This window comes from Lepidochelys olivacea (genome assembly GCF_965140295.1).
Source record: "Lepidochelys olivacea isolate rLepOli2 genome assembly, chromosome: 1".
In the NCBI taxonomy this organism is placed as follows: domain Eukaryota; kingdom Metazoa; phylum Chordata; order Testudines; family Cheloniidae; genus Lepidochelys; species Lepidochelys olivacea.
The window spans coordinates 315182461-315210384 of NC_140411.1; the positions used below are offsets into that span (position 1 = coordinate 315182461).

A 27924-nucleotide genomic window follows, 5' to 3' on the forward strand; every position below is an offset into this window, starting at 1 on the left:
CCAGATTCCCATCCACTTTTGCTTCCCCTACTAATTCTTCCCGGTTTGTGAGCAGCAGGTCAAGAAAAGCTCTGCTCCTCGTTGGTTCCTCCATCACTTGCACCAGGAAATTGTCCCCTACACTTTCCAAAAACTTCCTGGATTGTCTGTGTACCGCTGTATTGCTCTCCCAGCAGATATCAGGGTGATTGAAGTCTCCCATGAGAACCAGGGCCTGTGATCTAGTAACTTCCGTTAGTTGCCGGAAGAAAGCCTCGTCCACCTCATCCCCCTGGTCCGGTGGTCTATAGCAGACTCCCACCACGACATCACCCTTGTTGCTCACACTTCTAAACTTAATCCAGAGACTCTCAGGTTTTTCTGCAGTGTCATACTGGAGCTGTGAGCAGTCACACTGCTCTCTTACATACAATGCAACTCCCCCACCTTTTCTGCTCTGCCTGTCCTTCCTGAATAGTTTATATCCATCCATGACAGTACTCCAGTCATGTGAGTTATCCCACCAAGTCTCTGTTATTCCAATCACATCATAATTCCTTGACTGTGCCAGGACTTCCAGTTCTCTCTGCTTGTTTCCCAGGCTTCTTGCATTTGTGTATAGGCACTTGAGACAACTTGCTGTTTGTCCTGCTTTCTTAGTATGAGGCAGGAACCCTTCCCTCTCGCGCTCTCCTGCTCGTGCTACCTCCCGATATCCCACTTCCCCACTTACCTCAGGGCTTTGGTCTCCTTCCCCCGGTGAACCTAGATAGAGCCCTCCTCACTAGGTTAGCCAGCCTGCTTGTGAAGATGCTCTTCCCTCTCTTTGTTAGGTGGAGCCCGTCTCTGCCTAGCACTCCTCCTTCTTGGAACATCATCCCATGGTCAAAGAATCCAAAGCCTTCTCTCCGACACCACTTGCATAGTCATTCGTTGACTTCCACGATTCGACAGTCTCTACCCAGGCCTTTTCCTTCCACGGGGAAGATGGATGAGAACACCACTTGCGCCTCAAACTCCTTTATCCTTCTTCCCAGAGCCACGTAGTCTGCAGTGATCCGCTCAAGGTCATTCTTGGCAGTATCATTGGTGTCCATATGGAGAAGCAGGAAGGGGTAGCGATCCGAGGGTTTGATGAGTCTCAGCAGTCTCTCCGTCACATCGTGACTCCTAGCTCCTGGCAAGCAGCAGACTTCTCGGTTTTCCCGGTCAGGGCGGCAGATAGATGACTCAGTCCCCCTGAGGAGAAAGTCCCCGACCACCACCACCTGCCTCCTTCTCTTGGGAGCAGTGGTTATGGAACCCCCATCCCTGGGACAGTGCATCTCATGCCTTCCAGTTGGTGGAGTCTCCTTCTGTTCCCTTCCCTCAGATGTATCATCTGGTCCACTCTTCGTATTAGTACCTGTGGAGAGAACATGAAAACAGTTGCTTACCTATATCTGCGTTGCTGGTACATGGACGCTCCCCTTTCTTCTTCTGGAGGTCACATGCTGCCAAATTTCTTCACCATCGTCCTGTCCCCACTGCACAGCCTGCTCTGAATTTTCAGAACATTGTGTCTGTAGAAGCATATCCTGACATCTGTCCAGGAAATCTTCAGTTTCTCTTATGCAGTGCAGGTTTGATACTTGTTTCTCCAGATCGTGAACCTTCTCTTCCAATATGGAGACCAGCTTGCACTTTGTACAGACAAAGTGGCTTCTGTCCTGTGGAAGAAAGACAAACATGGCACATCCTGTGCAGGTCACAACAGCTGAACACTCCCCATCCATATTACCTTCCTTCTACGAGCTTCCTCAGGAGTTGTAGTGACTACTCAGAGAAGCCAGCAAGATGTAAGCCTCAGTGGGGTCTCCCCAGGCGAATTCCCAGGCGAACTCCCTCTGTTAGCCTCTCTGCTGTTCACCGCTCAGCTGGTTCGCAGCTGACTGGCTTTTTATAACAGTCAGGCCCACTCAAGGCTCACCTGGAACAAAGCACTCCCAATTCACACTTTTCAAACAACCAGTCAAGCACACAGTCATTGCACCGTTCTACACAAGAGCTAAAGTATTCAACAACTTATTTACTTTTTTTTGACAGATCACGTTTCAGTTTCACTAACATTAACCTTCGGAGAGGAAAAGATGTTTTTTGCATCAGCTACATATCCTTTCTATGACTGTGAAGAAGCAATGAATCTTTCTGCAAATTTGCCGTGAGTATTTTATCTTCTTAACTTAAGTTGTTGCATCATGCTGTATGTGTTCAGGTAACTGAACGGTTTAGTTAAGACAGCTGAATCCTTCTGTAGCAGATCCTCTGGCACAGTCAGCATTCCCTGATAAGTCCTGTTGGCATCCAACTTGCAGACTCAAACTGTAGAATCAGACATCTAAATTATCTGATTTGCAAGCACAAACTTGACCTACCTGGGAGTCCAGGGCTTTCAGACCTCACAGATTCAGGCCCAAAGTTCCTGTGATCCATGTTGTGGCTTTTTCATGCATGCTGCTGTTCAGGAGAGGCAAGTTACCAGACTAGGTTCTTTAATTATTCTCACTATGAAATTGTGAACTCAGCATAGTAGGGATTTTGTAGCAAATTGCTCTACTTTCTATGACTAAAAATGGAGTTTGTTGGGTTTTGGTTTTTTTTACAATGAAATATGAATGTTTAGGACCAAAAAAAAAAAACATGGGTCTTGTCATGACCCCTCACGTTATATTTGTAGATGTTATTCCTGTGCAAGCAGTAGATGGAATTGCCGGTGGGACTGGAAGAATCATATCTGTGAAGACTCATCTTTGGAAAAGGATGTGATCAAACAAAATATGGTAAAAATTTAAAATTAGAATAAACAGGTTTTATTTGAACACTTTTTCATATTTTCTTTAGCATTGCTACCAGATCAGTTGGTTGGACTTGGGTATTAAATAAAAATCACGATTCTAAAGTTAACTTCGGAAATACAATTTTTTTGTGACTTTAAGTGGGGTTGGGAATGTAGAGGTGTGATTAGGGAGGGGAAGCAAGATAGAATAATTTCTTAGGGGATATTTTTGTTCATTTTACTGTTTTGCTTTAATGGGAAGAATAAGATTTCAGGGCTGGGAAAGATAATCATCTACAGCTTTGGCATATGCTGTAGTCATTTTTAGTGTGTCTAATTTGAAAGGGTGTAATCAAATCTGTCACTTTATTTTAAGCATGGAGTTCTTCAGAACAAGAATGCCTTTGTCAAAAGGCTGTTGAAATTTGTTGTGATGGAAGATTTTTATTTTAAATGTTTATCTCCCTAGGAGGAAAAATGCCCACAGTTTCTAAATCCTAACCCTCCAATAATACCAATGGAGTTCCCAACAATAGTTCATTTTGAAGGAAAGAATCTAGAGAATTATCAGGTAAATGAATTAATTCCAAGTAGTCATTTGACTTATAGTTTAATTTCAGCGCTCATCCTAAATTCCTAAGACATTAGTATATGTTTCCTCTGGGTAATGTTACTGCTTTCAAACCCCTCCCATTTAAAATGTATGTGTAACTATTAATTATTGTAGGCTGCCCATAAATGAGTAACCCATGCACTGCCAGGATACATTTTTTTTCTCTGTACTTGCTTTCAGAAATCAAAGGTGAAATAGGAATGAAGCTGAATGAAGGAGAAACTTTATTCACTAAAAGTTCAGTTGCTAAATAGGGACCATATTCTACAGTGATCTTGGCGTAAACCTCCCATTGACGTCAGGATGGATCAAGGGTAGTGTTGGTCCTAGTTTTGTAGATGTGACCCATAGATCATAATTTGGCCACTTGTGCAGAATGAGTTTGATACCCCTGCCAAATGAGTTTGATAGGGGGTACCTGGAATGATGAAAATTTCAGAGCTGGGGACCTGGCAGCTACCAGAACTTTTTTAACCTTTTTCTTGTTGGTTAGTACCCCAGTGGATATCCATTATGTTTCTCCTGGATTGCCTATTTGAGGTGTCTTTGCAATGACAAATGACAGGTCCCTCAAAGGTGAAGGAAGTTTTCCTTTCTTTGTGGTATTTTGAGGTGCCAACCATTATAGTGAGTTTTAATATCTCCATCAAAAATAAGAATGGAAGAGAGGTGCATTCAGAAGAGAGATGAAGATTTGGATTCTGTAGTTCTTATGGCTGATGCCTGTTTATCTCCCAGTGAGCGAGGAGAGAGGATACTTTTGAAAATGCTGTTCATAATTCTTGTAATAGGCTGGGGATGGATGAATCACACACCATAAGATTTTTATTTTGGATTCTTATCTGTACCAAACAAGTTCTTGACCTGGGGACAAATGCTCCTCACTAAATGGAGCTCCTGGTGGAAGCATTTGTTGAAGAGCAAACAATGGATCTTTAGGTTGCTTTAAATAGGGGAAACTGCTGTTTTTCTGTCTCTCTCTTTGAAAAAATTCAGTAGGATGTTAAAGTAAATCCAAGCTATTACAGTACCTCAGGGGAAAACTGCTATCAGAACAAGCAGTTGAGACAGGTGCTGAATTGGGAATTGGCTGCTGGTCAGTTGTTTTACTTTTAAATTCTAAGAGAAAATTTAATCTGAGTACTCAAAAGCCAGGCAGGTTTTCACAATGTGAAGAACTGAAGGCTCCACATTAAAGGTGTGCTAGATAGCCCTCACATACAGTTCAGTTTGTTTTTCCACCATGGAATCTTGGATACAAGATTCTCCTGTCTGGATGTGCCATCCTCTTCTGTAAACATTCATATGTAAACCACTGGTCAGTGTGTGTTGTCCTATATGTTCAAGTCTCTGATAGTCCTCAGTTAGGCAGCTTGGTTGTTTACCTCAAACTGTAGAGATGCATTTTAATTCTGGAGGTGCCTAGTTCAGTCGTTGATGTCAACCAAGATAGCAGTCATCACATATATGTAAACATACACCATTTCCTGGGTTGTTCTGTCAGGAATGTGAGAGGCTGAAACACAGCTTCAGCAACATAATTTGAAGATTATTGAAAAAAATTATTGTGTATTGTAGTATAAAGTGGAGATGAGTAAGGAAAGTGTCAGGCAATATTCCTTTAGAAAGAAGATCTCTGATGAAATTTAGCAATTGGATGAGTATAAAAACCTTGTACAACTTGGAGTAAGGCAGTCCTTTGTGTGTCTTGGGGTTGGGTGAATGGTGTCTGAAGTGAAAGAGTGGTTTTTAGAGCTAGTCAGGAAGTTATTTTTGCTTTCCTCAAAATTTCCTGTAGTGAAATATTTGAGGAAATATTTTAAGGTAGAATATTCTTTAGCAGCTTCTGGTGGGGTTTGTTTTTGTTTTTTTGTTAAAAAATACAGTCAGTGGAAAGCAGACACTTCAATGAAAATTCATTTTGTCAAAAATCCAATTTTCCATTTAAAAAAAAAACAATTTTAACAGAAAACTTTAGACCACCCTAGAGGCCTTGTCTTCATGGCTTTGATGTTTAAATGCATTGGTCAGGGAGCCTTGTTTTTAGTTTCTGTAAATAAATCTTGTTCACTATATTGAAGACATTTTGATCTATTCAGCAGTGAAGTCCTGGGACATTCTCCTGCCACTGCCTTTATTTATTTATTTAAAGCTTCAGGAGAAGCCTTTTTGGAGCTTGGTAGCCCATTTTCCTCCCTTGGTAGCCCATAAGATCTTGTTATGTGGAGGAAAAGGTCCTTCTCCCTTAATAATATTACAATGCTCTTGGGATTTGCAGTGGAGGGCATTGCCTCCTGTGTCTGTCCTCACACCCAGCCCTTCCATGAATCTTCTGGTGGATGAAAGACTGTCCTCTCCGGCTCTCCCCATTTTTGTCATGGATAAAGTACAACAGGAAGAGAAAACCATTGCTGCTTCTTGCTACTGCTATTAGTTACATAAGCCTTGTGACCCCCAAAGCTAGCTATGACTACTGCTTTTGAGCCACAGCTACATATAAAACAAATTTGGGCATCTCTTAGGCCTCAAATTATTTGGATGGCAGCAGCCGGAGAAGGTGATTTACCTACCCTTGCAACAGGACTGGAGAGTTGAGTAACCAAAACACCTGATCTTATCCCTGTCAGTGCTGAGCAGCATATTGCTTATTTACTTTTTATTAAGCTCAGTGGTACTGTAAAAATTCTAAGCTGACCATTTCTCTTGTATAGGGAAGATCTTTTAAGATTGGAAATGACCAGTTTGAATTTGAGGCTCCTGTTGACAAATCAAATGATGGAAATTTCTCATTCAAAACCAAAGAGGTAAATATTAAAAAAAATTGTTTGTTTAAAAAAGATATAAAATGTTTTGTCCTGTTGTAATACAGAGTATGTGCACGTGGCTGGCCTTCAAAGGAGATAAACCCTAATTACAGACCTGTAATGAAAGTTCTTCTCCTTCGCCCAAAGGCAAAAGCCTACAACTTTTGGAATTGTAGTTCCTGAATTCCCTAGTCTTTTTTTCTTCCTGTTAGCTGTGATTTCAGCATGTATGCAGCTCATGCATTCATTAAACTGTGCCTATGGAAACTCTGGGCCATATGATTTTGATTCAGCTTGGTCAGCCTGATCGAATATTGGACTTAGAGACAGGGCTCCTGAATTCTTCCCTGCCACTGACTCATTGACCTTCCTGTGATTTCGTTTCTCGGTCTGTAAAAATTTCACCGTTCACTGGAATTAAGTGCACTCAGTCTCTGGGTGCCTTTTCAGAAAAGAGAAAATGTATGCAAAGTTCTATTATTCTGTTTACCAAGTTATAAATTAGACTTATAGACTTTATCCTGCTCAGGAAAACTCCTGAGTAAATAAGCTGAAGGCCTACTAGCTCACCTCACAAGATTCTTTTTTTCTTTTGAGGATTGATTAATGTCTATGCAGCTGTTACACTGATTTATATGATAAGTGTTTTCTTCTTCGTCTCCCCCACTTTTTGAGGCCTCATATTATGACCATCTTCTTTTAAATACAAGAAGTATGATTTGTTTCAAAGCCTCTGAATGCTAGTCCTTATTTAGCCAGAGTGTGTATAGTTAGGAAGAGGGAGGGTGCTACACTGTTGAAGAAATATCAGACCTTTCCTTAGCACATTGAGTGATTATGCTATATTGTCAGGAATAATACATCCTGCTGGCTTGGGAAGGAAGAGTTTAACACAGGGGTGGGCAAACTTTTTGGCCCAAGGGCCACATCAGGGTTGCAAAACTATATGGAAGGCCGGGTAGGGAAGGCTGTGCCTCCCCAAACAGTCTGGCCCCCACCCCCATCCACCCCTCCCACTTCCCGCCCCCTGACTGCCCCCCTCAGAACTCCCGACCCATCCAACCTCCCCACACACACACACTCTTTGTCCCCGACCGCCCCCTTCTGGGACCCCCTGCCCCTAACCACCCCCTATCCGACCTCCCCTTCTCCCTGTGCCCTGACTGCCCTAACACCCATCCACCCCCTTGCCTCCTGACAGGCCCCTGGAATTCCCACACCTATCCAACCCCCCGCTCCCCCCGCCGTTCCCTGTCCCCTGTTCACCACCCCCAGAACCCCCGACCCATCCAAACCCCCGTTCACCATCCCCTGACCACCACCCCCAGAACCCCCGACCCATCCAAACCCCCGTTCACCATCCCCTGACCACCACCCCCAGAACCCCCGACCCATCCAACCCCCCAGCTCCTTGTCCCCGACTACCCCCTCCCAAGATCCCCCTCCCCTAACTGCCCCTCGGGACCCCCCCCATCTGACCCCTCACTGTCCCCTGACAGGCCTCCCATGCCTATCCAACTGCTCCCCGTCCCCTTACCGTGCTACTCAGAGCAAGCAGGAGCTGGAGCCAGTCACACCACTGTGCTGCCCGGCAGGAGCGACAGGCCAGAGTGCAGGCAGCCCAGCAAGCTGAGGCTGCGGGGAATGGGGACAACAGAGGAAGGGCAGGGGCTAGCCTCACTGGCCGTGAGCTCAAGGGCCAGGCAGGACAGTCCTGCAGGCTGTAGTTTGCCCACCTCTGGTTTAGCAAGTCTAAAGCTGGCAATTTCAAGGAGTTACTGAAACTCTCTAAATGCAATATGCTAGCTACTTGGATACTTACCTCTAAATATAAATCAGATCATGAAAATTGATGATCCAATGGCAACTCAGTACTGCTCTCCATTAACCCTTCTAGGTTCTGATTGTTATGAATTAAGTTAATTACCAAAAGTTTCGCTCAATACATTTGGCTAAGAACAGAAACAGAGCATAGATTTGAAATGTTTTAGATGCTTTCTGAATCCTCATAGATCATGTTAAGAATTATGCGACACAAAAATTAACCTTCCGAATTAAAATAAGCAGATGCAAATGTCTTCCTGTGTCATCTTTTTCCAGTTTTCCTATGGCGCAAATGAAACTCTACCACTTAATCTGTTCATTAAAACAGATAAGGTCAAGATTGACAGTAAACTCATGGGTAAGTATGAATTATGGGACTCATGGGGAGTGAAATTACAGTAAATTGAGATTTATTCCCATAATAAATTTTATCTTCATGACTCCAAGAATGTAACCTTCTCAAGTTTTACTGGTTTTAGTAAAGCATGTAATTAAATGACAGGGCAAAAGTGTTAATACAGCTGCATAAATTAAATGTCAATGTTGATAACATCTTTAAAATTTTATATATTTAAAGTTTTATATAAAAATATCTTTAAATCTGATTCTGCTCTGAAAAGCAACTCTTTTAAAAATGGCATTGTGAGGTTCCCTTGTTATATCTCAATAATATGATAGCAAACTTAGTCCCTTCCTGGGTAAAAAGGTGGCTTTTCTTACTGTCATCTCTACAAACCTCACCAGAGATCTGAAGTCTAAAACTGTGTTCTGGCTCATGCATCGTCATCAATGATAGATTCTGCAGTCTTCAGTTTGGTTGACAATGAAAAGCCACAGAAGTATTCTGTGGCAACAAAAAGTATGCAAAGTCACGAGCCCTGCCATAAATGACTTTTTCATTTAGTTAAATTTATTTATTTATTCCAATTTATGATGGCACAAAAAATGTTTGTTAAATCTATGGTCCTGGTCTTGTAAGCTACTAGGTGCTGGCAGAGCTCCAGTGAAAACAATGGGCTCCATGTGGGTGCCCTGATACCCCACCTCCCCCATAACAGTTCTCAGATTAAGATCTGCAAACACTTTTTACCAGATATAGTGCTTGTTACTACGAGTCCATATGAATGAGACTAATGTCACTCATGAGTAATGTCCCCATGCAGATAAATATCTTTATACATTATTCCTGGTATATAATAATATTTAAACAGTTTAATTTTGTATAGGCAACACAGAAGCAGTGGAGTTTGAGGGATTACCCTATGTTGCCTCTGCATGGCTGAGAGCAGTTGTTAACTCGTGCCATTTCTTGTCCTCTTATGGGGAAATCACATTGTAACAGTGCAGCATCAACATTTCCATTCCAAAGAATTATGATGTTATAAATCCAGAATCTTACAGGATCTGGTGCAAAAGAAAGAAAGAAAGAGAAAAAAGGAAGCAGTGTTATTATTAAAGGAAGGCTCTTGTTCAAATACACATCTACAATAATCACAAAGGCTGAAAAATACTGGCAAAATGTCTTTTTTTTTCTCTTTTGTATGAATGTTTTTATCCAAATTCTCCCTTGCTTTAAAATGTCCTTACCGTGTGAAGTCCATAGCATAATGGTTTTTAAACATCACATTGCACCTTGAAAGGAACTGACTTTGGAGGAATGGACTTTGCTCAGAAGGTACTCAATTATTTCAATTCCAGCACTTTTGAACTCTCCAGTGTGTAAAAAAAAAAAAAAAAAAAGCCTCTTCTTTGTACAACACAAATACTAAGTTATGATAGCATTTTAAATCTCAGACCACTGGGGGCTTTTGAACAGTAAAATATATCTATCCAATATATCTATCCCTTTCATGTTTTTGTCCTTGTTACCAGTTACTTCACAGCTTGGATCTAAAGGTGATGGATAAGTCTGAATCTAATGAGTGGATTGCTGCTCCTATATTTAATGATTTGGTCAGGGAGTGAAGGATTGTTTAATACTTAAGACTCTGTCTTTCCCTGTCCCTTTCACACCTCTGGGTGTAAGAGACTTCAAGATGTTGCTGTGCTGCCTTTGTTTGCAGAGAAAGGGAGCGAGACTCCTGTTCTAGCCAATGAAGGATGACTAAGTAATTCAGTAAATATGTTCCTTTGCTTTGTCAGGTTGTCATGTGGTGGTGTGGGTGGAGATTGTAGGGTGTGTGGAGGCAAAGGGAGGAATTAACAACCCCACTTGTTAAAGTTCCTGTGCAAACTATTACCAGTTTATGAGTGCTGGATTAAGAAAGCAATCTGTTACATCTTGCAAATTATGTTCATGTTTGTAGATGTGGGAAAAGCTTTCCCTGCTGCAGCCTGTGCTGTCTGTTCCAAGGATAAAGGGAAGTGTTAATTCTCTTGTTAAAGTGGGGTTGTCAGTCTGGCACCTTTTCCCCAGCACTAAATTTGCTTTTTTTTTTTAATTGCAGAATGAATGAGTAAATAAATACTGTTTAAAATGACTCAGTGACTGAGAGGCTCCATATCTAAGTGGTTTTCAGACCAAATTAGCTAGGTGTACAAGTAAAAAGAGACTCTCCTCACCCCTCCCATAACTCTTAATACTGCAAACTAAACATGAAATCTCAGTCAAGTTAGGTCTTTTCCTACTGTTTCATCATTAGCAGTAACAAGGGTCCTGCAGCCCACCGTAGGCACCCAGCGACCACCAGTCCAACCCCATTACATTGAATGGGTTCACACTGGTACAACTGGTTGAATTATAGAAACTATCATTGATAGTGCACAAGAAGGAGTAAAATCCAGGTCTTTCACTCTCAACTATATTAATGCTGCACAGTAATGAAAATAAAAACTGTCATTGAAGTCACCAGCTGGGGCTCTGAATACACGCGGCAAGCACATCTGCTGTTTAGAAGGTGCTGTTTTTAAAAAGGCACTCTCCACGGAAGAACCATACTGACGTCATTCAATGTACGTGTTGCAGAGAGACTGGCTCTACTGGGCACCATTATATTGTGCATGCCTAACAAAGACATCACTGCACTACTGAGGACAGAGATGGAGAAAATGTGTTTTTACATTACTATTGAGTTAGAAAAGTAATCTGATATGGTAGCCTCTTGGAATTAGCATTAAAAACCTATTGCTGTTACTTCAGTGCCTAATTGCTTATTATTAAATTAAGTATCTTCTGTTATTCTTTTCCAGTAAATAAAAGTGCACTGAAATGGTAGAAGTTGGAGAGTAATTTAGCTGATGCTCTACCCAGAGTTCTAATCCTCTAGGAGCTAAAGAAGGGCAAGTGCATGCCCTTTTCAGTCAGACCTTTTGAGGATGGACTTAACCTATGCATTCCAAAAGCAGCCATTCTCCTCTCCCTCCCAAACCTCCTTCCTCAGCCTCCATTCAGCAATGATTACTTGCTGCACTTCACTCTAAGGAAGTACCTTCCTCCAGTGCTTTCATTAATATCACTTGGTAAACTGACTAGCAAGAAGAAAGATCTCTACAGGGTTGCTTGCACTGCTTACGTACCCCTTCTGTCCTGAGATGGTGTGGCACCTCTTCAACCTATCCAGTTTCCACTATAGTAGCTATCAAGTGCATGTCCAAAAGCTGTCTTCCAAACCTGGGCTTTTCTCATGGTGCTGTAATGCTTGGCTGCGTAGCTAGGCTTGAGCTTTACGTACTAAGGGTGATTTTGTGTGCTGATTATGTATCACAACAGAGACTAAGGGCCTATCTCTGTGGTCTTGGCAAAGCACATTAAAGGGGTATGATTTGTAGAGCACTCTGTGCACTTTAACATAAACTAGGTACATTTTAGTTTGTGCCAGCAGGGTCTACATGGAGCAGTTAGAGCGGTTCTATCCTTCTAATCTGTTTTGCTGTACTGCACAGACAACCCTAAGGTCTAAGGTAAACTTTGCTTCTCTGGGACTGTTGCTGCATGGTTCAATAAAAGGAGCACTGTTCAGTAGCTAGCCAGCATGACAGTTGTGCTACAGTCTCTATGGGATGATTGGCTGTGTTAGTTGCTAGGTTACACATTGGGATTTAACTGCATTTTTTGCAGAAGGGACAGTGCATACTTAGGGGGTGGCAACTCAGAAGGAAAAGAATTGAAAACCATGAGACAGTTCACTTACTAAAAGGGAATAATTTTAAGGCCAGGAATAAATTAAGGAGAACTGCCTTGGTATTCAAAAACGACTAGATTGCTTCCATGGAGATTTTTAAAGTGTTGGCCTAGAAAATCCTGAATGACCTGGGAGCACCCTACATGAGAGACCCTCTCTCCCTGTGATACACTGATACATTTGTGATCAGCAGAGGTGCTGATGCTAGATTACCCTCAATACTATAGAGGAGGCCTTCTTCTTGGGAATTTGGACTCTGGAATACCCTCCTCTCTTCTCCTATCGGAAATAGCCTGGATTTTTAATAACTTTCAGTACACCTGAAAGGCCCGTTTGTTTCAGCTGGCCTTTGAATAGATGTATAGGCTGATGTACGGGGGTTGTAGTATTTGAAGAGCTACTCCCTGGTACAATGGGTGAACAGATTGAGCTGTATTTGGATTTCTAATTTTAAATAATTGGTAGGTTGTTCAAAGCCTGTGCATGGAAGCTTTTATTGTGCTAAATTGGCAGAAAGTAAATAAGTAAATAGAGCTTCTTGGTTCTCAGTAAATACCTTTTATGTAGTTAAATACACTGTGCTCTGGGCAGGATTGGCCTATTGAATGGGAAGACTCTGGCCACAGCATTATGGTTTTTCTTCCCCATCATCTTGTTAAAAGAGAGCATATCCTTGAAACAATAATTGGCTTGACACTGCACTTGTACATCTTTTTATAATTGTCATTTTAGTGACTTTATACAACTGCTCTTATGGCCGAAGTGACTGCAGCTTATGTCTTGCGGCTGATCCTGGCTACAAATGCGTCTGGTGTGAAGAAGAGGGAAAGCCAAGCAAGTGCATTTATGAGAACCTGTGTAAAGCTTCTCCTACGAACACATGCCCTCATCCCGTCATTACTCAGGTAAGATTGTTTTTTCTGCCTACCAATGTATTGTCTTTTCATGAAGAAAACACTGCATACTGAAAGAAGCGTTTCTCAAAGCATTTAAGTAAGTTTTTAAATTAGCTGCCAGGAGTTGGTATTGGCGTGGTGTATCTGCAAAGCTTGCTAACAAGAGAGATCTACCACATTGTACCATGCTAGCAGTACTTACTTAAACATGGTGATTGGTACCAGGGAGTTAGCATGGTTTACTTGACTAGTATGGATTTATTCTTATCTGAGCTCTGTGTTACCCAAGCATGCTGTAGAGCACACTCTACACCAGTGCTCTCCAACATTTTTACACCCAAGATCACTTTTTGAATTTGAGGGCAACCCAGGATCTACCCTGCCCTTTTCCTGAGGCCCCACCCCTTCCCCAAAGCCCCGCCCCACTCATTCCATCCCCCCTTCTCCGTCACTCGCTCTCCCTCACCCTCACTCACTTTTACCAGGCTGGGGTAGGGAGTTGGAGTTTGGGAGGGGGTGCGGGCTCTGGGCTAGGGCCGAGGTGTTTGCAGTGTAGGAGGGGGCTCTAGGCTGACCCTGGGGCAGGGGGCTGGGGTGCAAGCTCTGGGAGGGAGTTTGGGTGCAGGAGGGGGTTCCAAGCTGGGGCAGAGTGTTGGGGTTCAGGAGGGAGTGCGGGGTATGGGCCCTGGGAGGGGGGTCAGGGCTGGGGCAGGGGGTTGGGGTTCAGGAGGGTTACAGGGTGTTGCCACTGGGAAGGGTTCTGGGTTGGGGTTCAGGGTGCTGGCACCAGGAAGGGGGCTCAGGGCTGGGGGTTGGGGTGCAGCCTCCTGCCGGGCAGCACTTACCTCCGGTGGCTCCCAGTCGGCGGCACAGTGAGGCCAAGTCAGGCTCCCAGTCTACCCTGGCCCCGCTGCTCCCAGAAGGGACCCAACACGCCTCCTACCAGTACTTCTTAGGAATTCCACTTCACACACGTTGTCCCAAAAGATCAGTCGTGTCAATTGTATTGTTCAACGCGGTCTTTTTGAAGTTCACATGATATCGCAGAGATTGCATTAATTCATATCTTAGAGAAATTACATATAATTCCACAATAACACATACACAATTGCATTTTTAATCCAATGAACCCCAGAGGTATTAAACTTAATTCAGTAATGTTTATCTTAATTCCAGGAGGTTTGTCCAGGATATTGTCATCTCTGTCAAAAAGTGTGTTTCAAACTGAGCCTGTAGCCTGCACTATAATTGTCATCACTATTGAAGCAGATCTGATCACTGGGTCACATGTGCTTCCAAGCCGTCTGGGTCTGGGTGAAATCTAGTCACTCTTTCTAGTTCTGGGAGTCCAGGGCATGCTTCTGGGCACAGACCTCTTGTCTGATGCCTTTTTGGTGATCTGGGACTCCTCCGTTCACCCACTCTTGACCCTGAGATCAGCATCTGAGACCTCCCAAGAACTCTCCTACCAGAGTTGCTTACACATGCTCCCACCAACCTGCACATAGGCTGTGGGTGCTTTCGGTTTCTCAGTTAACTCCTTCAGGGACAACATGAAACATGAACACTCCTCCATGAAAACAAGGAACACAGGCTTAGCAAAGGAATTTCTTATCCACATTGACTTTACTGTTGGAGCACTCAAAAGTTGTAGATCTTTGAAATGAACAAAAAGCCGTGAGATACACCCTCCCTTAGACTAAGCTCACCCCTTCTATGAAACAGTGGATCATCAGTGTTTCAGGCCTGGCTGAGTCCCTCCTGCCCTCCGCTTCCTGCAAGTTCATATATGTAGCAAATTCCTGTATGTCGCGTCCCTGCACAGAGCAGAACTCTGCTCTTACGTATGGCCTCAGTCTCTGCACTGTGGGTTCCAATGGTGAAGGTCCATGTCCACCAGGCATGCATCTCCCCATCTAGAAAGACCACTGTTGCATGAGGATGGGCTAGTAGGTGTCGTTCAAAGTTGATAGTCCTAGTTCTTCAGTGATGGTCCTTCAACGAGGTATTAAATGCCTTCCCCTGCCAGGGCAGCTGTCTGAAATGCTGTACAATAGGCTCCAGTTCTCTAAGATTAAAAATCTGAACGGGCTTTCTGGAACTCCTACACAGAAACTGCTAGACAGGTGAATTATCAAAACGTTGGAAGGTTCAGATAAGTGTTCAAATTCAGATGCTTGTCTAAGCTGTGGAAATCCACCTCTACCCTTTTTGGTCTTTATTTTCAATCACAAATATGATCAATAATGTTGCCGCCTCTCATCTGATACAATAGGGAGGGATAGCAGGTTAGCAGAAGTGTCTGTGATAGGCCTCTGTGCACCATTCTTTGTGTCCCAGAGTCTACTGGGCATCTGATACAATCCTCCAAAGCAGAAATGATTACAAAACAAAACAAAAATACACATGCACACAACAGGAAGGATAAATGCAAATGCTCTTGAATTAGCTAGAAATGCTCTCCAAAGTGGTGTGATTCAACCTAATAAGTCTCAATACATCATTTAAAGAATGTGATATTCTGAAAAATAAGCACAACAAAATAATAAAAAGGATAAAACACCAGCCAGGAATTTTGTATATAATATAGTCTGCTGGGGGTCTTTGTTGTAATAAACTGTTATAGAATTCTATGTTTGCAGTTATATAGCATGTTGGTCACAGGATATTAGAGAAACAAGTTGGGTGAGGTTCCATGTAAGTTTGAAAGCTTCTCTCTTACCACCAGAAATTGGTCGAATAAAAGATATTACCTAACCCACCTTGTCTCTCTCATAGAATTGTATTGTTATTATAGATTTCAAATCAACAACAGGTTACTATAGATTCTGTACTTTTAACTGAGCATGTAATTTAAGAGGTTTCTTAGCCTCTTTTTTATGAGGCCTATGTAAAAAACACAACACCTGTATTTTTAACAGACTGCAAGGTGTTGTGGATTTAAACCATATGTAAGAGCAGCGCCATCATTGTAATTTCTTTTTTCCCCTCACAGATTGAACCAAAGACTGGGCCACTAAGTGGTGGAATCCTTCTGACCATAATGGGATCTAATTTGGGTATAAAAGCTGAGGATGTCAAAAGTATAACCGTGGCAGGCACAAAATGCCTTTTCAGAGAGAAGTTCTACTCTGTTTCCACCAGGTACTTGTGATGTTTTCTGTGAGAGATTTTAGAAAAAGGATTTCTGTGCAATTATCAGGAAGTATTCATACAAAGAGGCAGTAATACAGTGTTACTTAAAATTGTTAGAACTGACATCTCTCTCAAGATTTATACAAAACCATGTTATATAACACGGGTAGCCAAACTGTGACTTGAGAGCGGCTCTTTTACCATTAAAGTGTGGCTTGCAAGCCCCACACTCTCCCCCATTCTCCGCCTACCAGACTTGTGGTGGGGCGGGGGGGAGCTCAGGACTTCTGCCTTGCGATGGGATGGTGAGGTAGGGGCTTCTGTCCAGTGGGGACAGGGGTTCTCAGGGCTTCAGCCCTCCCGGGTGCACCTTCCAGGGTTTGGGGCTTCAGCAGGAGTGCCTTAGCTCTCGAACTGCTGAAGATTGTACGCAGCTCAGAGGGCCAGTAATTTTGGCCACCCGTTATATAACGACTTATATACAGAAACAGATTTGTCACATTAAGAGTGCATTTTCAAGCTTGTAATTGATTCTTTTGGTTTGAAAAGCTGTCCTGAATATTTACTACATATGTCTCAAAACTATCTGTTTGTTGTTTAAATTAAAGGCATCTTAGCTATTTAGCCCAAGTCTTGTCAAACAAATAATTTCAAGATGAAGTCAGTTTTGAGATGAGCTGATGAAAAGTGCTATGTAAGGAATAGGTGGTGATATTAGTAGAAGCAAGCAATACAATTGAATGGAGATGACTGATGATAATTTTTTATATTTAAAATTATGCAGTTGAAACTTGACTCTCTTTTGGGTTATTTTAACTGTATTACAGTAACTCCTCATATTTTAATCTGTTTAAAGGAACTTTTGAGATGTTTAGGTAGTGGCTAGTTTTTGAGAACTCAGTTAATGGATTCAGATGTTCCGGGCTTTTCTACGCTGCCCCATAGTTCTAAGTGTGGGGGTGGGCACTGCTATTCAAACTCCCATTGTCTGAATGTCAGGCAATGTAGACATACCCTAGGTCCCAAGAATCTTGAGAATAATTTTTGGTCAGAACAGAAATCTCTCTATACACCAGTTTCTCAGTGGCTGTTTTTACACTTACCCATGCATGCAACATCACCCTCGGATGCACCTCTTTCTTTCCCATCCCAAAGTATTTGCAGAAGCATCAGAAGCACAGTATAGCCATACAAGAATTCCCCCAATGTCCTTGGTTTTGTGCCTTTTCTAAAACTTTGATTTAAGCACTTGGAGGGGAAGCCAGATTTTAGGTGATTGTATCCTTGTATCGCAGTAATGTTTCTACTTTGCTTAGCTCTACCAGTGTGGTAAAAGGAATGAATGTATACAACTTGCATACTTTAATTTATTTATAAATCTAGGTGTGTATAAGGGTTGAAAAAATAAGGTATTCAAAAAACAATTTAGAACATATGCCTGTAACTTTCTTTTAGTGCCACTTTCCATTCTCTTTGCACATTGTTTTGTGTTTTACATTTTTCCTTTTTTGAAGATTTCTAAAGCATCCAATCCTTCCCATTGTTTCACCTTTTCTTTAGTAAAATGTTAGATGTTTTAGGAGACAATATTGTCTATTCAGTAGAGAAGAGAGTATCAGGAGACCTGGGTTCTCTTTTTAGCTCCACTATTCACTTTTTGTGTGACCTTGGACAACACACTTTCTTTCTCTCTGTTTCCCCGTGTAATATAGAGGGATACTCCTACTTACCTACCTCTGGAAATGGATTGCTGATTCTCAGATTAAAGACACTATTATACATCAATACAAACCCATTTAAAAAAAAATCCCTGTTATCCTGCCACTACTAACAGCACCACTGCATATTTTATATTATAATGACCACTTCTCTCTTTCAACTTCTAGTAGGTGACACATTTTGCAAATTCTTCTGAAGGTAACATTTCCTCTCTGTGCCTGACAAGAAGACATAACTTTCAAGGATACATAGCTTTCAAGTCAAAATTATGAGGAACTGAGTGCAGGCTCCAGCAGCAATACATAAGCCAAGGCTTACAAGAATTTGGAAAATTTTGTCCATGTGCCAGGACTCCGACAGATAATTCTGGAGTAATCTGCTGTAGGACTTGACAACCCTTTATTTAGGTCCTAATTTAAGTACATTATACTGGGAAGAGCGATTCTGATATTTAATTCTTAATAGACAATAGTACATTTTTTAAAGAAGAATAGCAATTATCTCAAGACTGAAAGAACCAAAAAAAGAGAGAGAAACTTACCAAGAAGTGCTCTTTAGTGTGCTACTTGATTACTAGTGTGAGTTTTATCTGTCAATAGTGACCAAAAGTCACTGCCATTCAATAGCTGCTTAGTAGCCACTGTGTAGAGTTGGCGGTCCACAGCTTTGGTCCTAATGGATAGAGGACTGAGCTATCCTCTCGCATCCTTAGGGGATGGTCTCTTCATGACAGGTTGAGGTACAGTGAGATATGGTGAGGAAGCTTTCCCTTCTTCTTGTGCTACATATGGTAGCTAAATAAAGACTTCAGATTCTAGTGTTGTCAAAGTGATGCCTTACATGTGTGTTAAGATTCACTTTTTTCAACAGACAAAATGGAGAAAGTTATAAACTTACAGGTACACTATTTCTGATTAGGATTGTGTGTCAAGTTGGAAACGTCTCAAAACCCTTACACGGTGAAATTGAAGTTGATATAAGTGGAAAACGAGGTAGCTCAACAAATGAAGTACAATTTACATACCAAGTAAGTATGTTTTATAAGTGTTCTACATGTTTCTTGTTTTTAATTTACCATTGGGACAAACAGAAGTGATTGTATTTTATAGACTTTATTTCAGAAACAGAAATATTGGTCTTTGCTCATTCATGTGTGTTGGAAAACACACTCAAAGGTTTTAATATGTACTAGAAGCAATGAAGATCCCTCTGAACAGCAGATACAAAGCCTTGAAATAGGACAATGCTGTCCACAGTTCAAATGATGAAAACTATGGTAGAGAAAAAGCATCTGTAATGAACCTAGGTACTGTGTCACTGATGAACAAAAAACTCAACATTGAAAAAATTAGGCATTCTTTAGACATGGTAATTGCACTAGTTTTTTTTTTCATCAGTGTGTTTAGATTAGCCAGTAGTCTTAATCAAGACAATTAATGTGTAGCCACTGAAGAATAAGTAATGACACTGCACATTTTAATTTAGTATTTTTCAACAAATTGTTTTGTTCAAAAGCACGGCATGCTCAGAAATAAGCAGTGCCACAAACAGCATGATGTGCAGCACATTAGACAAGCTATTTACTTTGATTTGTCACTATACTGAAGGAAAGTCCTCAACTGCATCTTAATTGCTGTGCCCCAGTGTGGTGCTTAGTTGCAGTTGTTGCAGCCTATGGCTTTAGTAGCCTGTGTTGTAGATTCCAGTGGCGTTAGTTGTATATGTGTGGGCACTAGAAGATAATATGGATCTATTATAATGGAGAGATTTAAATAATCCCATTATCAGATTTGATAGGTTAAAAGTAAAGCCTGTAAAACACAGCATGTAAGGGCTGGGTTTTACTCCTGTCCTTCCCCCTCTCCTCCCAGGCACTTTTAACTTTCATGCTATTAACTCTTCAGAAACGCAGGACAACAAATGTGAGGTAAGAAGTGGGACCCAGCAGTGGAAGGTGAGCCAAGTCTAAAATGGCAGCCAGTGGAGCAGGGTAGGGTCCTTGTAGAGAGAAGGCAAGTCAACTCACTGTTTCCAGCACAGCTCCTCCTCTCGCTAGCTGTAGATCCTCTCTTTCTAGGTCCACTCCTTTGCTCCCACTTTTTACTGCCAAAAGCCCCCCCACACTTCATATATCTCATTTTTCCATGAAACTTCCCTGCATTGATCATCAACTCTCCTTACCTGGATATCTCCACTAGTTCCCAAGACTGCCATATCTCATCTATCACAGTTGTAATATTAAGGTTTCTGGAGCATGGATTATATCAGTAGAGCATAAAAGGGATGAGGGCTTCACAAGAACTTATTGTGCTGGGTGGATTTTGCCATAATTGTACCATCCTTCTAGCTGTAATGCATTCTGTGCTAGATTGTGTGACAACACTGGGCAAAATAAAAGTTTATTTTTAAAGAGGAGTCTTAACCAGCCTTCTATGTTTAGAAGACCTTTCTTCCCATCACCTCAGAATGGTTCCGAGCTGCTTATTAACTCCTCTTCAGACCTGAGGGAAGAGGTGGGCAGCCTCTGCTCTTTAGTACTAAAAGGAAAGAGAGACTCTTTAACTGCTTTGCCTTTGCTCCCGAGGAACCTTCTATACATAGACGTTAGCTGAGCAGTGTGTCTGAAAATTCAAGACAGACGGTGTCCCGGTCTATATGTCTGTTTGCGTTATGAGATTAGGGTTGTTTTTTTTAAAGTATGATAGAAATGAGCAAGCCGTTGCTGAAAAAAAAACAATCCTGAATATGGGAAAAGAAATAATACTTGGGAGGCTTCATATCTCCAACATGGCTCTACTTACAAAATGTGTAGCAATGCCAAGTAGCACCAAATCTGAAAGGGTAATGCTGTGTGCCTTAAGCTGAGATGCCAACCTCTTGTTTGGCTTGTCTTCCCTCTCTTTCCATGAGGAAACACAGACCGCTTCTGACAGAAGGAATAAAATTAGTATGTAGGTGTCACACATGCTTGCACACATCTACAAGGGTGGAATGGTCCTTTCTGGCTTCTGGAGTGGCAACAGAAGATCAAAACAGACAATCTAGTCTGTTTATGTGGTCTTAAAAGCTTCTGTTTTGGCATGGTTTTGGATCTTATTTATTCATTGTCTGTGGGTAGGTACTCTACAAGAATGCTCGTCAGACTTTTTAAGTAGAAAGAAGACATTTGTTTTGTTTTAAAAGTATCCAACTTATTCAGTATTTCTACACATGGGAAAAAAATTCCTCTTTTAAAATAAATACAATTTCTGCTGTGTATTTCTACAGTTATGTATTTTTACTGATTCTTTCTTGGATACATTAACCTGCTGTTCTCCTACTGGGAAAGATGGTAATGTGCGTCTGTAATCCGCTTAGAGCACCCCTAGCATGTCAAATAGATTAAAGTTAAACATTCAGTGATCATTTTAAAAAATGTTATGGTTACCCAAGAACATAAGCGTAGCATTACAATAGGAAATTAATGAAATAAAAGACAACACAGACCAGTTCAGTTCCCCTCTGTAGCAGTCTGTTGTACATAAAGGCTTGCATGTTGTCAAATGTTTCTAGTCTCTTCCCTTTTATAGCATCCTTTCATATGTGACTAGGTGCAGTAAAATTCCTTCCATACCTTGTAAATTACTACCAACCTTTCCACTTGAAACTAACTGTTAAGAGCCCTGCTCCACTGAAGTCACCAGTCCTTTTGGCATTGACTTCAGTGTAAGCAGAATCAGGCATAGGTTAACAATGACTTGAACATTTTCTGTCAGTTTTAACATAGCCATTACTGGTACAATGGAAATAAAATGCTCCTTCTAATTTCTCAATGTCCAGCCATCCCAAACATCTGGAATACTGACAGCTCTACACGTCTTTACAAATGAAATAGCAGCACCTGAACAGCGAAAAGCCAAACCAGTTTTCTTTCCCTTTATCTGTCTGGTTGCTTGTTACTATGGCAGTGAGTCACAGTATCAAACTACTAAGAGTACTACTTCTGGGGGAATTCTGTGCCAAAAAATAAAATATTCTGCACACAATATTTTAAATTTCTGCATATTTTGTCAAAATAACACAATATAATCATACCAGTTTCAATTATTTTGGTAATTTATTTCATAATATCTGTCAGCAAGTATGTCATTAACAATACAGACAACAAACATGATTCCCCCAGGAGTAGAAAGTTAAAGAACATAGAAGCTACCACTTTCAGCTAAAATGAGCAAATTGATTAACATAGTGACACTAAACTTGGGACAAATAATTCAACCAATAGACACACAAGCAACCATACATACCCAGAGTAGGCAATGTACTCTGCCATCCCTTCAACAAAGCCGCTAAAAACTTACCATGAGGTATCGGAAGACATCCCAGATGTTCAAGGAATGTTATACCTAGAAATAGATAAAACAATTAAGCCAATAGAGCATCTGCCTCGCAGAGCACCCATTACGTAAAGAAGAAAAAATGGGAGTAGTAAAGCAAGTGGAAAAGAAGGCATCCTTGTTAGTCACAGAACCCACAAGCTGGATAAACAGCATGGTAGTCACCGAGAAGCCAGGCAAGCTGTGTATTTGCATTGATGCAAGCAATTTAAGCTAGGTACTAACAAGAGCTCACAACCACATGCCTACAATTGAAGAAATATTGCCTGACTTAGCAAAAAGCAAAAATATACTCAGTACTTGATGCCAAAGACCGTTATTGGCAAGTGCTACTGCATAAGGAAAACAGATACGGAGCCACACTTTGGACGCCAGCAGGTAGATACAGATGACTGAGAATGTTATTGAGAATCAAACATGCAGCAAACGAATATTGACACTGCCAATGAGATGTACTAACAGGATTTGCAGGCTCAGCATCATAGCTGAAGACATTCTAGTGTATAGAAATGGAGACGACATGGCAGTAGCTGTGGTAGATCACAACCACAACCTCATCTATCTGCTACAGAGAGCCAGGGAAGTAAACCTAAAATTGAAAAAAGAAGATTGACTGCTTTACCATACACAAGACATTTGCTGACCTTGCAAGTTCTAAGACCTGACCCTGAAAACATAAAAGCAATACAGTGGCTGCCCAACCTACAGATATTAAATCAGTTCAGAGATTATTAGGATATGCAAGCTGATAGTTTCTCCCAAGCCTCTCACATGTGTGCAAACACTTTAGGCAACTACTGGACGAAGTTGCGAAGTTGCACGATGGTTACCTCATCACGACGCAGCCATCACAAGTATCAGAAAGCTGGTGACTAAGTATCCAATCCTGAAATACTATGTTGTGAAGAGGCTCCTACACAATGTCAGTGTGGTGGGGCTTGGGGTATCGCTCGTACAAAAGAGACAAAAATGTCTAGTCACCAATGGAAAAAGAGACTCAAATTGAAACAGAATGTCTTGAGATCATTTTCATATCATTTTCATTTTCATATCATTTTCAAAAGTTTTACATTTGCATGTTCAAGGATGGCAAACCATTGAAGTAGAAAATGACCCTAAACCACTAAACATTTTTAAAAAACCACTGCTAGCAACCCCAAAACACCTTCAGTGTTTGCTACTGAAACTGCAGTGCTACAGTTTAGATGTACAGAACTGACTCCTTATCCAGAGCAGCCTGGCAGCAGGAATATATAGTAACTGAACAAGAATATGGGAACGTGACAGAAATCTAGAAAACAAAGACAGATAGAAAAAGAATCAACCAAGCCAGTTATGTACTAGTTTCAAGGCAGAGACTGGAAAGAATCCGAGAATAAACCACAAGTGCTCATGTCTGTCATTCTGTCAGCATGGCCCTACACCAGGGGAGAAGACTCACCTTCCTCTCAAGAATACTGGATCTATAGAGACAAGCTGAGCCTCCAAGTAGCATCTTGTATAAAGGCTATCGCTGGACTTAATACCATCGCGTAGACCATGCAGTGGACTTACCTCCTGGGCCAGTGCCATCTGTAAAGGTTTAGGCTGCCTTTGAAAATGCTCGTGCTAATGTGAGAGAAAGTATACTGTGACTATTGCTTGTTCCACTCCTGATTCTGCATCCACATGCCTTTGTAGGCTGTATTGATAATACATGCTTGGCACACATGCAGTAGCATGAGCCGTTTTCAATCTGTTTGCATCTTAACATTTTGGATCAGACATGGATGCCATGGGAAGGGGTGGGGTGGGAATTGGGAATTATAGGGAACCTAGAACCAGCATTACAGCAAGCCAGCCCTCTCAACAGTTGTAAAGTGTGCCAAGATCCCCAAAGCAAAAGTGTTGTGCAGTTACTAAGTATCTAACCTCTCTCTCCTGTTGGTAGTTCATTTTGATACCAGCTGTGGTATCAGGCTGCCTTCTTTTCAGATAATTTGATGCTTATTGCTTTCAAACAAGGCTAATGCAATTAATATTGCAAGTACATATTGAAACCATCTCAACATTCAGCAAGAGATTTAAAAGATCTTGTACTACACCAGCCAACGTGATTGCATTTCTGAAAAGTGCTTTTCATCAAACCATGAAGACACCCCGGAGCGTGTTTATTGGTCCATTAAGAAACACCTCAGGAAAAATCAAGGCACCCATTTCCCCGCCTGGTTTAGCATAATGAACCCTGGACAAGTAATGCCCACTTATTAGAGATCACATCAAAGAATCTCAGATACGCAGTTCAGTACACGCTGTTATGCCATCTCTAGTAAGCACTTATATTTGTAGGTTTCATAGTATTTAGAACATTATTTTTAATAGTTTAGTACTGAATATTCATGTTCAGCCTCTCCATTTTATCTGTCTTTAAATTAGTCCTTTGAGGAGCTGTTAGTAAATGAGTTTGAGCTTTAGAAAAATAGGGATTAAAGTGCAACTTCTGTCCAAGTTCTGTCTCCTTCTTTACTGCCACCTACAGCAGCTCCAACAGGGATTCTTAGGTACCATTAACAGTGGTGATAGCCCTGTGGAAGCTTGCAATACCTGACTGCTACCCGTCGGGTCACTCAACCCCACCCCTCTTAGTCTCTTCTCCACTGCCCCATCCCTCTCACCGCTCTTCCCTTCCCTTCTTCTTTCACACTTCAATAATCACACTTCAAGTTCGATGCTGCACTCTGGTGCAGATACAGTCCTTAGCTCTGGTCTACACTATGGGGTTAGGTCGAATTTAGCCATGTTAGGTCCGTTTTAAAATGGATGCGTCCACACAACCAACCCCGTTCCGTCAACTTAAAGGGCTCTTAAAATCTACTTCTGTGCTCCTCCCCAGCGAGGAGAGTAGTGCTAAAATTGACCTTGCTGGGTCGAATTTGGGGTAGTGCAGACGCAAATCGACAGTATTGGCTTCTGGGAGTGCTCCAATATGACCACTCTGGACAGCGCTTTGAACTCCGATGCACTAGCCAGGTACACAGGAAAAGCCCTGGGAACTTTTGACTTTCCTGTTTGGTCAGCATGGGGAGCTCAGCAGCACAGGTGACCATGCAGTCCCAGAATCGCAAATGAGCTCCAGCGTGGAGCAAACAGGAGACACTGGATCTAATTGCTGTATGGGGAGAAGAATCTGTGCAGGCCGAACTCCGATCAAAAAGAAGAAATGCTAATATATTTGCTAAAAATCGCACAGGGCATGTTGGAGAGAGGATACAACATTACCTGTTAATCACCTCATTCTCTAATAAAGGATAGTCTGTTGTGGAAGATCAGTTCATAACCCTATTATTCTCATAGTTTTTTTTATTCTTCACATCCATATTGATACTGTCTTTTTCAAAATTGCCTCAAATTGAGACCCCTTAATGGGGACTGATTTTTCAGAGAAACAACTCTTTCTAAAAATCAGGCTTTCATTTAGGTGTTTCAAGTTAGGCATCCAAAAATACTAATCATTGTTGAAAACTTAGTCTGTAATCACTAGAAATGTAAATAATTCCATTGTAAAGTAAAAACTTAAACCCATGTGTTTAATTAGTTTGTTGCCATTTCTTCCTTACAGCAACCTGATCCTACAGGAATAAGTCCAACAAAAGGCCCCCAAGCTGGTGGGACCATCCTTACAATCACTGGGAACAATCTGGAAACTGGTTCCCAGAAAGATGTTAGCGTTTTCCTTGGTGATGTGCCCTGCAACATGTACGTATGCAGCACTTAACTTCCATAATATTGACTTGTACTCCACTAGCACCAACCGAGATCAGAGCTCATCTATGCTAGGCATTGTGAAATCTATTGTGAGAGGAGATCCCTGCCCCAAATGGTTTACCATTTCTAAACAGATAAGACAGACATAGAGTGAGAGAAAGGGATAGAACACAGAAGCGGTGCAAACATAGAGTGATGGTTTGTGAACATTAATTTGGTGCCATGATTTTGTTTGTTCATTAATTTTTGGGGTAGGTTTTTGGTTGTTTCTATTTATTCTGTGAATCACAGGGGACGGGTGGGGGAGGATGGAAGGTAGGAGGGCGTTAGCTATAAGAAGGCATTAAGGGATGGGGTGGGAAGAGGGAAGGAAGCGCTTGTCTTTTATTTTTTTATGAAGCTTTGCCCTTATTAAAACTTGTCACTTTGTGACAGTAATACAGAGTAGTACAAAGCCTTCCCTCAGCCCCCCACCATTCCCAGCCATGTGGCCAGGGTAAACTGCAGCCAAGAACCAGCCAGAGAATCCAGCAGGTAGGAATAGCTACAGAAGCAGCCAGAGCAGGAACCTTCTGACAGAAAACTTTGAGTTTTGACTGGACTTTCTCTGCCCTGTACTGATTGGTTGTTTGCTCCAACCCTCTCCATCCCCTTCCTCACAATCTCTTCACCTCAGGTCACTCAACCGCACCCCTCTTAGACTCTTCTCCACTGCCCCATCCCCCTCACTGCTCTTCCCTTCCCTTTTTCTTTCCATGTAGCTGATCCCCTTCTAACTAGACCACCCCAAAAACCAAAATTTTGGAACTAGCACGTTTGCAGTGATCACTTTGTTCATGGGGCTTGTGTTTCCCCCACACCTCTCCCCTTCTCCCATGTCTACCTTGTCTATTTAGATTGTAAACTCTTTGGGGCAGGGACTGTGCTACCATTTGTTCAATGCCTAACACAGTGAGGCCCCATTCTTGGTCGTCTCTTAGGCACTACCGTAATAAAGATGATGATTAATAACAATGCTGGTAATTTGAGCCTTGTTTCCCCTTTTTTTCCCCTCCAATTTCCAGCACTGATTTTGGTGAACAAATAGTTTGCATCACAGGACAACATGACAAAGTTGAAGAAGTTCATGTAATGGTGCATCACGGAAACACAAAGAACAAATTGGATAGTTTGTTTGCATATAGCAAAAATCCTACCGTCACTAAATTCTTTCCAAAAAATAGCTTCAGCAGGTAATGAAATGTTTCTATTATAATTACGTTCATTCTTAGTAGATATGGGGGTGTGGTAGTTTTTCTTCATATGGAACTATTTAAATGAAAGCCAATATACTGTGTCTCTGCAGAAAGGTTAAGTATATGAGTCTGTACATTTTTTCCCAAACCATTGCCAACACGTTTTAATAATGTATTCTGTTTACTTCAAAACTTTAATAATACCTTTTTCAAAGCTAAATCTTGAAATAGGAAAATTAATTAACTTCTTTTAAAATACAGATTTCTTAAAGGAAAAAGAAAAGAGATGGAGATGTATTTAAGGAGAACGGCAATCTACCCTAGTTTTACCTTGCTTTTTAAAATTAATCTTATTCCCGTTAAAGCAGAAGTCATCACCTGATAACATAAAGCTGTCAAAATGTCCATGTCCATCCATTTCTGAAACATGGCTTGCTTGGCTATTAATAAGAGTTGATATGATGGAAATAAAAAAGAATAAATTATGACTTGCCAGCTTTGTTCCAGTAGGGCAAGTAGTAGCTGGTTAAAAAGCACAATTGGAGTTCAGCAGGATTTTTAAGAGATTTTGTGTGTCTGTGTGTGTGGTTTTTTGTTTTTGTTTTTGTTTTTTAATCTACAGCCAAATTGGTGGTTTCTTCAGTTCTTTCTGAAAAGAAAAAT

The 27924-nt window shown here is 41.4% G+C and overlaps 1 protein-coding gene across 2 annotated transcripts in view; it reads left to right on the plus strand.

Annotated features, from left to right (window-relative positions):
* The window catches only part of PLXNB2 (plexin B2), a 324582-nt gene that overhangs the window by 258131 nt on the left and 38527 nt on the right, over nucleotides 1-27924 (plus strand). For both annotated transcript variants that reach the window (XM_084611348.1, XM_084611347.1), the window contains 10 exons: nucleotides 2065-2179; nucleotides 2696-2798; nucleotides 3264-3365; nucleotides 6119-6211; nucleotides 8312-8393; nucleotides 12889-13061; nucleotides 16048-16196; nucleotides 18825-18933; nucleotides 25881-26017; nucleotides 27091-27258. In XM_084611348.1, coding sequence (XP_084467474.1) covers nucleotides 2065-2179; nucleotides 2696-2798; nucleotides 3264-3365; nucleotides 6119-6211; nucleotides 8312-8393; nucleotides 12889-13061; nucleotides 16048-16196; nucleotides 18825-18933; nucleotides 25881-26017; nucleotides 27091-27258 — 1231 coding nt within the window. The remainder of the gene's footprint in view (nucleotides 1-2064; nucleotides 2180-2695; nucleotides 2799-3263; nucleotides 3366-6118; nucleotides 6212-8311; nucleotides 8394-12888; nucleotides 13062-16047; nucleotides 16197-18824; nucleotides 18934-25880; nucleotides 26018-27090; nucleotides 27259-27924) is intronic.